This window comes from Coregonus clupeaformis, chromosome 10 (genome assembly GCF_020615455.1).
Source record: "Coregonus clupeaformis isolate EN_2021a chromosome 10, ASM2061545v1, whole genome shotgun sequence".
NCBI lineage: Eukaryota > Metazoa > Chordata > Actinopteri > Salmoniformes > Salmonidae > Coregonus > Coregonus clupeaformis.
Genome location: NC_059201.1, coordinates 59,948,297 through 59,966,158, shown reverse-complemented (window position 1 = coordinate 59,966,158; position 17,862 = coordinate 59,948,297). Strand labels below are relative to the sequence as shown.

General features: G+C 40.9%; 1 protein-coding gene and 1 non-coding gene across 2 annotated transcripts in view; one reads left to right on the top strand and one right to left on the bottom strand.

Annotated features, from left to right (window-relative positions):
* Nucleotides 1-804: 804 nt before the first annotated feature.
* The window catches only part of rspo4 (R-spondin 4), a 123,820-nt gene continuing 106,762 nt past the window's right edge, over nucleotides 805-17,862 (bottom strand). Inside the window, exon 6 of the mRNA XM_041887205.2 lies at nucleotides 805-902. Within this exon, the coding sequence (XP_041743139.2) occupies nucleotides 805-902 (98 nt within the window). The remainder of the gene's footprint in view (nucleotides 903-17,862) is intronic.
* trnaa-cgc lies at nucleotides 7,087-7,159 on the top strand. The gene has a single exon. It is a non-coding gene; the product is annotated as a tRNA-Ala (tRNA).

Sequence of the window (17,862 nt, the reverse complement as noted above, 5' to 3'; positions counted from 1 at the left end):
TCCGTTATTTATTTTGTATACTTTTTTGAAACACGTAATTTTTTTCATTCCACTTCACCAATTTGACTATTTTGTGTATGTCCATTACATGAAATCCAAATAAAAATAAATTTCAATTACAGGTTGTAATGCAACAAAATAGAATAAACGCCAAGCGGATGAATACTTTTGCAAGGCACTGTAAACTTTTGAGAGTAAGCCATATTAGCATATGCTTATCAGTCAACTAAATGAAAATATGTAATTTTGTAATTTCCTAAATAAAAAGTTGAACTTGTTGAAGCTTGAACTCACATAACATCAATTGTAAAAGCTTATACACCATCATCCAGTTCTACTGTAGTCAGCAAATATACCATAGCGTGCAGCTCATTGGTGAAACCTTTTTTCGTATACTGCACCTCTTTGCCCTTTATTTATTTTCTACATGATCCTTATTTTGGCATAGTTTTTCTTGTATCTTATGTTGCTGCTGTTGCAGTCCTTGGGGAGAGAGGTCGCAGGGAGTGACTTTTTGCCCTGCCTAAAATGATTCTCATGGGAACTGGGAGAGAAGCCTCGTGAATGTTCTATTTTGACTGAAATCAGGACTTTCAGCAAGCTAAAATCATAAACTACCCCTTTCACCTTTCCTATGGGAACGTTAGTGGTATATTTTATTCTGGATTATTTTTCAACTATTGCATGTGGTGGTCATCATGCTGTTTGGTGTCTTTTTATGTCGATTTTTACTTGGAGGTTTTACAGCAATGCCATAGCCCTATTTTAAATCACACTCCTACAGCGCTGACTCCAAGTCAATCTTCAGAAGCCTGGACGGTGGTAGGAGATGGAGGAGAAGGTGAAGTAGAAGGAGGTAGGATTCTGTTGCCTTGACTGCTGTCTGGGGAGCAGAGCAGTCTCTATATCACACCCAAAGGACACATTCATAACAACAGATTGAGACATGGAGGGAAAGGTTAACACCTTCATAATATGACTTCCTGTCTGACTGTTTAAACTGACCTCAGAGTCAACCATTTTGGCAGTTCAAACTCTCTCTGGAAGTAACATAAGATCTGCCAAATCAATCATTGGTTTTCTGTTTGGGATTGTGGAGCAGTGGTGTAAAGTACTTAAGTAGTTTTTTTCTTTATATCTGTACTTTACTTTACTATTTATATTTTTGACAACTTTACTTCACTACATTCCTAAAGAAAATGATGTACTTTTTACTTATTTTTCCTGACAACCAAAAGTACTTGTTACATTTGGAATGCTTAGCAGGACAGGAAAATTGTCAAATTCACACACTTATCAAGAGAACACGTGGTCATCCCTACTGCCTCTGGCCTGGCAACTCACTAAACACATACATATTTTGTAAATAATGTCTGTGTGTTGGAGTGTGCCCCTGGCTATCCATAATTGTGAAAACAAGAAAATGGTGTTGTCTGCTTTGCTTAATATAAGGAATTTTAAATGATTTATAATTTTACTTTTGATACTGAAGTATATTTTAGCAATTACATAAATGTTTTATACTTAAGTATACTCAAAACCAAATACTTTTAGACTTTTACTCTAGTATTTTACTGTCTGACTTTCACTTTTACTTGAGTAACTTTCAATTAAGGTATCTATACTTTTACTGAAGTATGACAATTGGGTACTTTTTCCACCACTGTTGTGGAGTGTAGGTCAGCATCTGTCGAAGTTTGTATGATCAATTTGATCATTTCACCTTTTAAAAAAAAAAACGTTCATTTTGTTGGTTGGTAAAGCCTGGTAACCCCAGATTTCAATAATATTACATATATGACCGACCACCCCGATTCTGACATACAGTGGGGAGAACAAGTATTTGATACACTGCCGATTTTGCAGGTTTTCCTACTTACAAAGCATGTAGAGGTCTGTACTTTTTATCATAGGTACACTTCAACTGTGAGAGACGGAATCTAAAACAAAAATCTAGAAAATCACCTTGTATGATTTTTAAGTAATTAATTTGCATTTTATTTCATGACATAAGTATTTGATCACCTACCAACCAGTAAGAATTCCGGCTCTCACAGACCTGTTAGTTTTTCTTTAAGAAGCCCTCCTGTTCTCCACTCATTACCTGTATTAACTGCACCTGTTTGAACTCGTTACCTGTATAAAAGACACCTGTCCACACACTCATTCAAACAGACTCCAACCTCTCCACAATGGCCAAGACCAGAGAGCTGCGTAAGGACATAAGGGATAAAATTGTAGACCTGCACAAGGATGGGATGGGCTACAGGACAATAGGCAAGCAGCTTGGTGAGAAGGCAACAACTGTTGGCCCAATTATTAGAAAATGGAAGAAGTTCAAGATGACGGTCAATCACCCTCGGTCTGGGGCTCCATGCAAGATCTCACCTCGTGGGGCATCAATGATCATGAGGAAGGTGAGGGATCAGCCCAGAACTACACGGCAGGACCTGGTCAATGACCTGAAGAGAGCTGGGACCACAGTCTCAAAGAAAACCATTAGTAACACACTACGCCGTCATGGATTAAAATCCTGCAGCGCACGCAAGGTCCCCCTGCTCAAGCCAGCGCATGTCCAGGCCCGTCTGAAGTTTGCCAATGACCATCTGGATGATCCAGAGGAGGAATGGGAGAAGGTCATGTGGTCTGATGAGACAAAAATAGAGCTTTTTGGTCTAAACTCCACTCGCCGTGTTTGGAGGAAGAAGAAGGATGAGTACAACCCCAAGAACACCATCCCAACCGTGAAGCATGGAGGTGGAAACATCATTCTTTGGGGATGCTTTTCTGCAAAGGGGACAGGACGACTGCACCGTATTGAGGGGAGGATGGATGGGGCCATGTATCGCGAGATCTTGGCCAACAACCTCCTTCCCTCAGTAAGAGCATTGAAGATGGGTCGTGGCTGGGTCTTCCAGCATGACAACGACCCGAAACACACAGCCAGGGCAACTAAGGAGTGGCTCCGTAAGAAGCATCTCAAGGTCCTGGAGTGGCCTAGCCAGTCTCCAGACCTGAACCCAATAGAAAATCTTTGGAGGGGAGCTGAAAGTCTGTATTGCCCAGCGACAGCCCCCGAAACCTGAAGGATCTGGAGAAGGTCTGTATGGAGGAGTGGGCCAAAATCCCTGCTGCAGTGTGTGCAAACCTGGTCAAGACCTACAGGAAACATATGATCTCTGTAATTGCAAACAAAGGTTTCTGTACCAAATTTTAAGTTCTGCTTTTCTGATGTATCAAATACTTATGTCATGAAATAAAATGCAAATTAATTACTTAAAAATCATACAATGTGATTTTCTGGATTTTTGTTTTAGATTCCGTCTCTCACAGTTGAAGTGTACCTATGATAAAAATTACAGACCTCTACATGCTTTGTAAGTAGAAAAACCTGCTAAATCGGCAGTGTATCAAATACTTGTTCTCCCCACTGTATGTAGCACATTTTTTTTACATTGGATAAAAGTATAGACTCAGAGCAACAAAATGGTATATCATTCACTGCAGTTGAGGAACAATGGGAAAGTAATTCTGCTTTGAAAGTTGATAAAATTGTAACCCCACTTTTTAGAAAATGGACCTTGAATGTTTTGGTACACCTACAGGAGAGGTCTTCTTTGTCTACATCTATTCAGCATCGTTCACACCCTCTTAAGCCTTAGCCCCACCCATCTCTTTAAGGATTCACATGCGAGGCCATGTGCTAAACAGAGTGAGTAAGGTAGTGTAGTAAACAACCAAAGATTTCAAGACTAGAAGTGGTAAAACTCCAAGTAGAAATACACTTTATCTAGTCCTTGGCCTTTATCCTAATCTCTTTGGTGCAGGTCAAGTTTATTTGTTACATGCACAGGACACAGAAGGTGTAAACGGTACAGTGAAATGGTTACTTGCATATTTGCATAGTAGCAATATATAAAATAGAAAGTGTCCAGATACAAATATTTTCTAAATATTTTATAATTATTAGGTGATTCTTACCCAGACACAGTTGTCTAAAATGACAGTTCATGTGAAAGAAATGCTATAACCATCCCCCAGCCACATCTAAGTGGATGGGTCACTATTGTCTAGACATGTACACATGTTCATGAAATACAATAGATGGCAGTAATCACCCCCAGACACACCTGGCTAACTTGATGGGTCATGTAATCATCTGGCGAAGTGGAGTCTTTTGTTTAGACATTAACCATAATCCCAACCCATAGCTACAGTACAAACTGATTGTCATAGCTAGCCACCATGCATGAAATTCTGTAGTATGAATCTGCAGGTAGCTAAAGCTAACCTACTAGGTTCAATATTAGCTAGCTAGCTAACATTAGACTATAACTAGCAATGCAAATTATTTATGTGATACTAATAATATTACTACACAGATCATACACGTAACATTAGCTAGTGAGCCAGCAAGCTAATGTTCGCTAGTTAGCTAGCAGTACGCTTTAAATTGCAATGAAAATGACTTTCTTACTAAATTAGAAACTGATAATATCTGAAAATGTAGCTAGACTCTTACCCATATACATGGATGAAGGCTTCACGGCAGCGTGTCTTTTCCATTTAGTTTGTAGATAGCTACAGCTCGTTTGGCCCATTGTGTCAAGTCACACCAGTTCACACTGACTTTGTGCAGAAATTAGTCCATCACAACTTTTTCCCACTGATCTTTGTTGATAGCGCCTGCAAAATTCAGGGCAGCAATGTTGTTGAGAGCAGTAGCAACATTTTTGCAGTTCTCCATGGCTAACGATATAGCTATATTTCAAAAAAGCTGCGATAGCAAGGATTATCTACATATACTGAGCAGCTCATGTTATAGACAGAAGCATGCTATGTGGAAGACCAATCCGAACTCATCTTCGGCATGTCCAGACCTCCATTATGTCAGTCAATCATGGCAAGCGGAAAGGTTCCTGTCTTTTCCGTGGCTAAGCCAACTAGGCTCGTATTTTAACAATTGTATTCATATTTACAGATGGCATACAAGTCTGTAATTAAGGGACATGAAAGTTCACATGTTCCAGAAGGCATTTTTGCCAAAAATACGCACAACATTTTTTAGTGATCCAATTGACATTTTAGTCATTTAGCAGACGCTCTTATCCAGAGCGACTTACAATTAGTGAGTGCATACATTTTTCATACTGGCCTCCCGTGGGCCAATAAAAAAAACAACGTAAAATGCCTATCCTGTGAAGTAGTGACGTGCAACATAAGCCTAGCTTCTTGAAAAGGGTCACGTATTAGGATCATATTGCATACTGCTATGAGATAAAATTTGCATGATGTGAAACACGTACTGTACCATATTTTAAATGACTAATTTTAGGCTCCTTCCATTGCATATGGCTTAAATACTTTTGGGGAGGGAGGAGGTTGGAGTGGCCCAAAGTGCAGGGGTTTTAATAATTGGTTCATATTCCTGATTTCTGTACAGTAAATCGTAATCACTGAGTTGACAAACTTGTGCTCTGAGTCACAATTGCTTGCTTTGCCAAGCAGTCTGAGACGAGCAACCTCACCATGTGTTGCATCAAACACATTTTCCTTCCAGTATAGTAGCGTCATTGGTCGTCCAAATGAGTGCTTGGCATCTACCATAGGACTGTTGTCCGGGACATTTTTTGTTGTTGTTGTGTTTTTATAGGACACATGCTGTACTATAAGGGGTCCTCTTCCAAATTGACACATTATTTGAGGTTGAAATAATGGTCATTAGTAGAATATTAATTGGGGTATGGGACACTTGGTGTCCTTCAGATTCAATACATTCCTATGACCATGGTTTTCTATTGGCTAACGTGTATTATGTGGTTTGTGGAGGGTACAACAGTGCCTTTCTCTGCATCTTTATTATAGGAACTTTTCAAAAATCTGCCTAAACTCATATTCTGCTAGACAAGTGAAATATGTCATATGTTTAATCAATTTAATCAACACATACAACATAATCACCTCATATTCATTGTGTATCAATCAGTTAGAATAAAATAAAATATATATCAATTCTCCATGTGAAGGGAATGAGGAATCGAACTTCATTCTGCCAGTTAATATTCCCTTTCAAGTTAGCTAGCTGACGATGCTAACCATTGTATCGTAAGTGACATCTCTCTACTTGTGCATTTTCAACCCAACCAACTGGCTAGCTTAGTTTACTACATTTGGTACCATTTTCTTATCCAGCTACAGAAAATATTGGCTCAGCTAATTTACAACATCCACAACTGAAAAATACAATATTGCTGTTTTCATCTGAGATTAATTGATATGATACCATTGTTGCAATTGTTGATTGTACATGCAATACATGTGTGTCTGGTATATTTAAAAATGGCAAAAGGAATTATGTTATTGTGGTGAAGTCACCATATGGATCCTTATCCTGCCGTATCCAAGCCTAACTTCTGCATCTCCACAGTGTAGATGTCATTGTATTTTATACATTAACATTTTAGTCATTTAGCAGATGCTCTTATCCAGAGCGACTTACAGTTAGTGCATACATTATTTTTTTGTAAAAAAAATTCATACCCCATGTGGGAATCGAACCCACAACCCTGGCGTTGCAAACGCCATGCTCTATCAACTGAGCTACATCCCTGCCGGCCATTCCCTCCCCTACCCTGGACGACGCTGGGCCAATTGCGCGCCACCCCATGGGTCTCCCGGTCACGGCCGGCTACGACAGAGCCTGGATTTGAACCAGGATCTCTAGTGGCACAGCTCGCACTGCGATGCAGTGCCTTAGACCACTGCGCCACCCAGGTGAACCCTAACCATTACACTGTTTAGGTTAAGCTTACCAAGGTTAGCTAATTCACAAATAATTATTGTCACAAGCTTAGTCAATCACACTTCTTTTTACAGATAAAGAGACATTCATTCTTGTGATGAAAGTGTGTTGCTGACGAACAGTGGTGGAAAAAGTTCTAAATTCTTATACTTTAGTAAAAGTAAAGATCCCTTAATAGAAAATGACTCAAGTAAAAGTGAAAGTCACCCAGTAAAATACTACTTGAGAAAAAGTTTTCAAGTATTTGGTTTTAAATATACTTAAGTATCAAAAGTACATGCAGTACCCCTGTAGCTCAGTTGGTAGAGCATGGCGCTCGCAACGCCAGGGTTGTGGGTTTGTTTCCCACGGGGGGCCAGTATGAAAACTGTATGCACTCACTAACTGTAAGTCGCTCTGGATAAGAGTGTCTGCTAAATGACTAAAATGTAAATGTAGTTGCTAAAATATACTATCAAAAGTAAAAGTACGAATAATTAAAAATTCCTTATATTAAGCAAGCCAGATGGCACAATTTTATTTTTTATTTTTATTTACAGATAGCCAGGGGCACACTCCAACACTCCAACATAATTTACAAAGGAAGCATGTGTGTTTAGTGAATCCGCCAGATCAGAGGCAGTAGGGATGACCAGGGATGTTCTCTTGATAAGTGTGCGAATTGGACAATTTTCTGTCCTGCTAAGCATTCAAAATGTAACAAATACTTTTGGGTGTCAGGCAAAATGTATGGAGTAAAAAGTACATAGTTTTCTTTAGTAATGTAGTGAAGTAAAAGTAAAAGTTGTCAAAAATATAAATAGTAAAATACAGATACCCAAAGAAGAATGCATAATATGACTGTAGCAGGTGGAGAGCAGGCAGGTACAGTAGAGGAGGCTGGTGGGAGAAGCTATAGGAGAATGGGCTCATTATAATGGCTGGAATGGAATTAATGGAACGGTATCAAACACATCAAACATATGGAAACCACATGTTTGACTTCGTTCCACTAATTCCATTCCAGCAATTACAATGAGCCTGTCCTCCTTTAGCTCCTCCCACCAGCCTCCTCTGAGGTACAAGTAGAAGGTAAGATGGCCACTTAAAAAAAACTCTACTTACTTCACCAGGTTGTGTCTCTTGTGAACCTTCCTCACACGTCGTAATGCTCTCCACCTGCACAAACACCACTGGGGGGAAAATACTCACCACAGACTGGCAGTAACTTGAGAGCGTACCATAATATAAACGGCCTAGCTGCATGACATCCTCACTGTTTGGATAGTCTGAGTGTGATGATAAGGCTGATTAATTTTCCTGTTTTAGGTCTCAGCTCTTATGAATCAGTAGCATTTATAGACATGAGAGAGAAAATGGGCTATAGGGTGGGGTAGCTCGACAGCTTGGTAATTTCGTAGTCATTCTACAATATATTATATTAACTTTTTGTCGCTCCATGGCAAAATACTGCACATGGTAATGATCGTGGCGCCGACGAAGATTTTTTTACGTATTATTTTGTAGATTATTAGATCATAAAGTGTTTTGTCTCATTACATACAGCCGGGAAAAACTATTGGATCACCAGAACTACTAGCATTACGACCAGGAATACGACTTTCCCGAAGCAGATCCTTTATTTGCTCTCCCCAGGGCAACTGATTCCAGCGGCTGACCAAAAACATCACCAGCGGAGGAGAGGCACTCGGAGCGGCCTGCTGGTTCGACTTAGGAGGCGCGCACACCACCCACCGCTTCCAAGTATTTTACTCGCTAATGTTCAGTCTTTGGATAACAAAGTCGACGAGCTCAGGGCAAGAACTTCTTTCCAGAGAGACATCAGGGCCTGTAACATACTTTGTTTCATGGAAACATGGCTTTCTCTGGATATTCTGTCGAAATCGGTCCAGCCAGAGGGGTTCTCAGTTCATCGCGCAGACAGAAATAAATATCTCTCCGGGAAGCAGAAGGGCGGAGGTGTGTGTTTCATGATTAACGACTCATGGTGTAATTGTAGAACATACAGGAACTCAAGTCCTTTTGTTCACCCGACCTAGAATACCTCACAATCAAATGCAGACCGTATTATCTCCCAAGAAAATTTTATTTGGTTATAGTCACGGCCGTGTATATCCCCCCTCAAGCACATACCCCGACGGCCCTCAAAGAACTTCACTGGACTTTATGCAAACTGGAAACCACATATCCTGAGGCTGCATTTATTGTAGCTCCTCCCTTCCTATAGGCAGAAACTCAAACAGGAAGAACCCGTGCTAAGGACTATTCAACGCTGGTCTGACCAATCGGAATCCACGCTTCAAGATTGTTTTGATCACGCGGACTGGGATATGTTTCAGGTACCATGTGAAAATAATAAATAATAATCACACTGCACACTGCCCCCCATTTGGACAAGAGGAATACCTATGTAAGAAGGCTGTTCATTGACTATAGCTCAGCATTCAACACCATAGTAACCTCCAAGCTCATCATTAAGCTCAAGGCCCTGGGTCTGAACCGCGCCCTGTGCAACTGGGTCCTGGACTTCCTGACGGGCCGCCCCCCAGGTGGTGAAGGTAGGAAACAAAACCTCCACTACGCTGATCCTCAACACTGGGGCCCCACAAGAGTGCTTGCTCAGCCCCCTCCTGTACTCCCTGTTCACCCATGACTGCGTGGCCAACCACGCCTCCAACTCAATCATCAAGTTTGCAGATGACACAACAGTAGTAGGCTTGATTAACAACAATGACGAGACAGCCTACAGGGAGGAGGTGAGGGCTCTGGGAGTGTGGTGCCAGGAAAATAAAACAAAGGAGATGATCGTGGACTTCAGGAAACAGCAGAGGGTGCACCCCCCTATCCACATTGACGAGTCCGCAGTGGAGAAGGTGGAAAGCTTCAAGTTCCTTGGCGTACACATCACTGACAATTGGAAATGGTCCACCCACGCAGACAGTGTGGTGAAGAAGGCACTACAGAGCCTCTTCAACCTCAGGAGGTTGAAGAAATTTGTCTTGGCACCTAAAACCCTCACAAACTTTTACAGATGCACAATTGAGAGCATCCTGTCGGGCTGCATCACCCGCCTGGTACGGCAACTGCACCGGCCACAACCGCAGGGATCTCCAGAGGGTGGTGCCGTCTGCCGAACGCATTACCGGGGGCAAACTACCCGCCTTCCAGGACACCTACAGCACCCGATGTCATAGGAAGGCCAATAAGATCATCAAGGACATCGACCACCCGAGCCACTGACTGTTCACCCCGCTATCATCCAGAAAGCAAGGTCAGTACAGGTACATCAAAGCTGGGACCGAGAGACTGAAAACCAACTTATATCTCAAGGCCATCAGACAGAAACTACTCATCTCATATGTATATACTGTATTCTATTCTGTAACTGTATATACTGTATTCATTGATTTGATATAGTGATAATTAATGATTCAATGGTTCATGTGTTCAGAAGTGCGATATTTAAATTTTTTTGAAGTCACCTTTCACAGAAGTACTAATATTATCAGTATTGCATACCTCTAAAGGGGCAATCTGACATTGATTAATCCAGAGTTAGTGAAAATGTGTTTGTTCACATTGCAACACCATAATACAAAAAAATACATTTCCAATACATTAAGTACAGCATCTTCAGAAAGTACTCATACCCCTTCCACATTTTGTTGTGTTCCAGCATGCATTTAAAATGGAATAAATGTACACTTTCAGTCAAAAGTTTGGACACACCTACTCATTCAAGGGTTTTCTTTATTTTTACTATTTTCTACATTGTAGAATAATAGTGAAGACATCAAAACTTTGAAATAACACATATGGAATCATGTAGTAACCAAAAAAGTTTTAAACAAATATAAATATATTTTATATTTGAGATTCTTCATAGTAGCCACCCTTTGCCTTGATGACAGCTTTGCACACTCTTGGCATTCTCTCAACCAGCTTAATGAGGTAGTCACCTGGAATGCATTTCAATTAATAGGTGTGCCTTGTTCAAAGTTAATGTGTGGAATTTATTTCCTTCTTAATGCGTTTGAGCCAATCAGTTGTGTTGTGAAAAGGTAGGGGTGGTATACAGAAGACAGCCCTATTTGGTAAAAGACCAAGTCCATATTATGACAACAACAGCTCAAATAAGCAAAGAGAAACGACAGTCCATCATTACTTCAAAACATGAAGGTCAGTCAATCCGGAACATTTCAAGAACTTTGAAAGTTTCTTCAAGTGTAGTCGCAAAAACCATCAAGCGCTATGATGAAACTGGCTCTCATGAGGACAACCACAGGAATGGAAGACCCATAGTTACCTCTGCTGCAGAGCATAAGTTCATTAGAGTTACCAGCCTCAGAAATTGCAGCCCAAATAAATGCTTCACAGTGTTCAAGTAACAGACACATCTCAACATCAACTGTTCAGAGGGGACTGTGTGAATCAGGCCTTCATGGTCGAATTGCAGCAAAGAAACCACTACTAAAGGACACCAATAAGAAGAGACCTGCTTGGGCCAAGAAACACGATCAATGGACATAAGACCGGTGGAAATGTGTGCTTCCAACCGCTGTGTGTTTGTAAGACGCGGTGTGGGTGAACGGATGATCTCCGCATGTGTATTTCCCACCGTAAAGCATGGAGGAGGAGGTGTTATGGTGTGGGGGTGCTTAGCTGGTGACACTGTCTGTGATTTATTTAGAATTCAAGGCACACTTAACCAGCATGGAGTGCTGCATCAGATGACCTGGCCTCCACAATCCCTCGACCTCAACCCAATTGAGATGGTTTGGGATGAGTCGGACCGTAGAGTGAAGGAAAAGGAGCCAACAAGTGCTCAACATATGTGGGATCTCCTTCAAGTCTGTTGGAAAAGTATTCCAGGTGAAGCTGGTTGAGAGAATGCCAAGAGTGTGCAAAGCTATCATCAAGGCAAAGGGTAGCTATTTGAAGAATCTCAAATATAAAATATATTCTGATTTGTTTAACACTTTTTTGTTTACTACATGATTCCATATGTGTTATTTCATAGTTTTAATGTCCTCACTATTATTCTACAATGTAAAAAATAGTAAAAAATAAAGAAAAACCCTTGAATGAGTAGTTGTGTCCAACTTTTGACTGGCAGTGTACATGTTTATAAATTAATAAAAAATGAAATGCTGAAATGAGATTGAGTCAATAAGTATTCAATCCTTTTGTTATGGCAAGCCTAAATAAGTTCAAGAGTAACATTTTACTTAACAAATCAAAATAAGTTGCATGGACTCACTCTGTGTGCCATAATAGTGTTAAACATTATTTTTTTATGACTACCTCATCGCTGTACCCCACACATACAATTATCTGTAACTTCCTTCAGTCAAGCAGTGAATTTCAAACACAGATTCAACCACAAAGACCAGAGAGGTTTTCCAATACCTTGCAAAGAAGGGCACCTATTGGTAGATGGGTAAAACAAAAAAGCATACATTGAATATCGCTTTGAGCATGTTGAAGTTATTAATTACACTTTGGATGGTGTATCAATACACCCAGTCACTACAAAGATACAGGCATACTTTCTAACTCAATTGCCAGAGAGGAAGGAAACTGCTCAGGGATTTCACCATGAGGCCAATGGTGACTAAAACGGTCACAGTTTAATGGCTGTGATAGGAGAAAACTGAGGATGGATCAACAACATTGTAGTTATTCCACAATACTAACCTAATTGACAGAGTGAAAAGAAGGAAGCTTGTGCAGAATACAAATATTCCAAAACATGCATCCTGTTTGCAACAAGGCACTTAAGTAATATTGCAAACAATTTGGCAAAGGAATTAACTTTTTGTCCTAAATACAAAGTCTTATGTTTGAGCAAATCCAATACAACACATTAATGAGTACCCCTCTCCATATTTTCAAGCATAGTGGTGGCTGCATTTTCAGGATAAAAAATAAATGGAATGGAGCTAAGCACAGGAAAAATCCTAGAGGAGAACTTGGTTCAGTCTGCTTTCCACCAGACACTGGGAGATGTTTTCACCTTTCAGCAGTACAATAACCTAAAACACAAGGCCAAATCTACACTGGAGTTGCTTACCAAGAAGACAGTGAATGTTCCTGAGTGGTCGAGTTACAGTTTTTTACTTAAATCTACTTGAAAATCTATGGCAAGACCTCCAAATGGTTGTCTAGTAATGATCAACAACTAATTTGACAGAGCTTAAAGAATTTTGAAAAGAATAATGGGCAAATGTTGTACAATCCATGCGTGGAAAGCGCTTAGAGGCTTACCCAGAAAGACTCACAGCTGTAATCTCTGCCAAAGGTGCTACTACAAAGTATTTGCTCAGGGCTGTGAATACTTATGTAAATTAGATATTTCTGTATTTAATTTAAAATTAAATTTCTAAAATTTCTAAAAACATGTTTTCACATTGTCATTATTGGGTACAGCGTTGCTGTACAGCACTAATGGGTAAAGGCAGTCCACATTCTCTACATACTAACCATATACTCACATACAGAGTGCACAGCTGAACACTGTCTGCTGGAAATACTCGGTTTGTTGTTTTTGACAAAAAAATTACAAATCTTCGTTAGATATAAATACTGAACTTGTTTTTGGATAGATTCCGCAACGCGGTTAGCTTTTAACAGCTATGACCGCTATTTCTTGTCCCGGATTCCCGCTTAATAGACAGGTTGAAGCCTGCTTGACAGAGCTGCTAACCTTAGCTAGCTCGCTAGCTAATCTGTTAGCTAAGCTGCTAGCCATCAAGCTAACAAAGTTAGTCCCAGATGAGTTTTTCAATGGAGACCTTTTTGTCAGAAGTAAATGAACTGTAGGAGCTGTATCTACTACTCTTTGTTTCGGGACAAACTGGATTACTCAGAGTTCCAATGCGGCAATTGTTTGCTTGCTGAGGATTATAGGATTGAAATGGCTTCCTTTATCAAGCAGGTCACCAGCTTATGTAAGAAACTGGGGAAAACGCAGAATGGAATGTTTACCTTTTCTACGCCGGTGGCTAGACGACGTTCGCGCTTGTTGGATGCATCACCGCCTTGTCGTTTGTCGTTGTCCGACTGGCTGCTGTTGCCCGGAGTTCGTTCGCCAGGGGAGCCGAAAGAGCACAGCAAGAGGAGCATGTCAATCAACGATGGTCGCATGTCACGAGCCGCAGAAGCCGAAGACAGCGGCCTCCCGCAAAGCAGGCTTCATTCGAAACGAGACGCCTGGAGCGGATACAAACAACAAATAGTTTTGCAGCCCTTGAGCCTGATCTTCCTGCTCCTTCATCGCTAGGGGTAACTGTGTCTGCGGCCACTGTGCCCACTCCTTCCCCTACGATTTCGAACTCGACGTCGGCAACCTTCCATTGCTGCTCTGGATCGAGTGGGGCTTCCCAATCTGTAGGAGGCCTGCACCAGGCGCCGGGAGCTATGGGCTCAAGTTATCCTGCCTCTTGCCCATCCTTAAAAGGTTCTCAGAATCCTGTGAAGCATGGGAGTGGGCGGATTTCCTCGTCCTTTTCACCAGCCGTGATTTTGGGCAGCTCAATGGTAAGAAATGTCACTGTTCCTGGTGCAAAAACAATGTCCTATCCCGGAGCGCGAGTATATGACATTACTAAGCTGCTCCCAAATGTTCTACGCCAGGAAATGGAAATCGTTTCTATCGTAGTCCACGTGGCTTTTAATGACATTATGAAGGGCAACTCTGAACTGTTGAAACTGGATTTTAAAGAGCTGATTGATTCTCTGCTATACACTAATAACAGACCCATCATATCTTGCCCTGTGCCCTCTCTGAGTTGTGGCATTGAACACTTTTGCAGGATTCTTTCTCTTCACAACTGGCTACGTGATTATTGAAGCTCAATGGGTGTAACTTTTGTTGACAATTACGATACCTTTTGGAAGCAAAATACATTTTATAAGGAGGATGGGATCCACACGAATAATTTGGGTTCCTGGATCCTTTCAAAGCATTATAAGGCTGCGTAGAGACAATTACCTATCAATGACCCAAGCCCAGCTCAGTTAGTCCCTACCATTGTGTTGCTGAGTTGTCATAATGCTTCAGCAAATGTACATAATACCAGGGGCATTGGTAGACACAGTGTAAGTAACCTAATGTACAGTGAGGGAAATAAAAGTATTTGATCCCCTGCAGATTTTGTACGTTTGCCCACTGACAAAGAAATGATCAGTCTATAATTTTAAAGGTAGGTTTATTTGAACAGTGAGAGACAGAATAACAACAAAAAAATCCAGAAAAACGCATGTCAAAACTGTTATAAATTGATTTGCATTTTAAAGAGGGAAATAAGTATTTGACCCCCACTCAATCAGAAAGATTTCTGGCTTCCAGGTGTCTTTTATACAGGTAACAAACTGAGATTAGGAGCACACTCTTAAAGGGAGTGCTCCTAATCTCAGTTTGATACCTATATAAAAGACACCTGTCCACAGAAGCAATCAATCAATCAGATTCCAAACTCTCCACCATGGCCAATACCAAAGAGCTCTCCAAGGATGTGAGGGACAAGATTGTAGACCTACACAAGGCTGGAATGGGCTACAAGACCATTGCCAAGCAGCTTGGTGAGAAGGTGACAACAGTTGGTGCGATTATTCGCAAATGGAAGAAACACAAAAGAACTGTCAATCTCCCTTGGCCTGGGGCTCCATGCAAGATCTCACTTTGTGGAGTTGCAATGATCATGAGAACGGTGAGGAATCAGCCCAGAACTACATGGGAGGATCTTGTCAATGATCTCAAGGCAGCTGGGACCATAGTCACCAAGAAAACAATTGGTAACACACTACGCCGTGAAGGACTGAAATCCTGCAGCGCCCGCCTGCTCAAGAAAGCACATATACATGCCTGTCTGAAGTTTGCCAATGAACATCTGAATGATTCAGAGGAGAACTGGGTGAAAGGGTTGTGGTCAGATGAGACCAAAATGGAGCTCTTTGGCATCAACTCAACTCGCCGTGTTTGGAGGTGGAGGAATGCTGCATATGACCCCAAGAACACCATCCCCAATGTCAAACATGGAGGTGGAAACATTATGCTTTGGGGGTGTTTTTCTGCTAAGGGGACAACTTCACTGCATCAAAGGGACGATGGACGGTGCCATGTACCGTCAAATCTTGGGTGAGAAACTCCTTCTCTCAGCCAGGGCATTGAAAATGGGTCGTGGATGGGTATTCCAGCATGACAATGACCCAAAACACACGGCCAAGGCAACAAAGGAGTGGCTCAAGAAGAGGCACATTAAGGTCCTGGAGTGGCCTAGCCAGTCTCCAGACCTTAATCCCATAGAAAATCTGTGGAGGGAGCTGAAGGTTCGAGTTGCCAAACGTCAGCCTCCAAACCTTAATGACTTGGAGAAGATATGCAAAGAGGAGTGGGACAAAATCCCTCCTGAGATGTGTGCAAACCTGGTGTCCAACTACAAGAAACGTCTGACCTCTGTGATTGCCAACAAGGGTTTTGCCACCAAGTACTAAGTCATGTTTTGCAGAGGGGTCAAATACTTATTTCCCTCAATAAAATGCTAATCAATTTATAACACGTTTGACATGTGTTTTTCTGGATTTTTTGGTTGTTATTCTGTCTCTCACTGTTCAAATAAACCTACCATTAAAATGATAGACTGATCATTTCTTTGTCAGTGGGCAAACGTAAAAAATCAGCAGGGGATCAAATACTTTTTTCCCTCACTGTATGTCGCTCTAACTGTCCTGAATGCCTCTGCTGATCCTACAGCTATTGTATGCAGTAATCACATGACTATGAACCAGAGGTATACTGTTAGCACCGAGGTGGTGTGCTCTAGTAGGAAGTCCACTGTGTGCAGCTCACCCTGCACTAACATAAATATTATGAGCATGTCTACTTCTGCTAAGCTTCCAAGTAAAGCAATGAAAACATTCAAGCATCCCAGAAAAGTGCTAAAAATATAGCCCACATTAACATTAACAAAGAAACAAGGTTCATGAAGTCAACTTGCAAGTAACAGATGACATTCATATTCTGACTACCTCTGAAACTCACTTAGATAATACCTTTGATGATACAGTGGTAGCAATACATGGCTATACCATCTACAGAAAATACAGAAATGCCAATGGTGGAGGTGTTGCTGTTTACAGTATATTCAGAACCACATTCCCGTAAGGCTTAGAGAGGATATCATGTTACTGTTGAAGTAATATGGCTGAAGGTTCATCTGCTTCACCTAAAGCCTATTCTCGTGGGAAGCTGCTATAGACCACCAAGTACTGACAGTCAGTATCTGGATAATATGTGTGAAAAGCTTTATAATGTATGTGATATCAACAGAGAGGTATATTTTCTGGGTGATTTAAATATCAACTGGCTTTCATCAAGCTGCCCACTAAAGAAAAAGCTTAAAACTGTAACCAGTGCCTGCAACCTAGTTCAGGTTATCAGTCAGCCTACCAGGGTAGGTACAACAGCACAGGAATTAAATAATCAACATGTATTGATCACATCTTTACTAATGCTGCAGAAATATGTTTTAAAGCAGTATCCAAATCCATCGGATGTCGTGATCACAATATAGTAGCCATATCTAGGAAAACGAAAGTTCCAAAGGCTGGGCCTAATATAGTGTATAAGAGGACATACAATACGTTTGGTAGTGATTCTTATGTTGATGATGTAAATCATATTTGCTGGTCTGTGGTGTGTAATGAGGAGAAACCAGACGCTGCACTTGACATATTTATGAAATTTCTTATCCCAGTTACTAATAAACATGCACCCATTAAGAAAATGACTGTAAAAACTGTTACATTCCTGTGGATTGATGAAGAATAAAAAAATGGTATGGTTGAGAGGGATGAGGCAAAAGGTATGGCAAATACGTCTGGCAGCACAACAGATTGGCAAACAAACTGCAAATTGAGAAATTATGTGACTTCACTGAATAAGAAGAAGAAGAAACAATACAATGAAACAAAGATAAATTATATAAAGAATGATAGTAAAAAGGTTTGGAGAGACTTAAATGAAAGTTTGGGCAAACAGGCAAACTCAGAGCGATCAT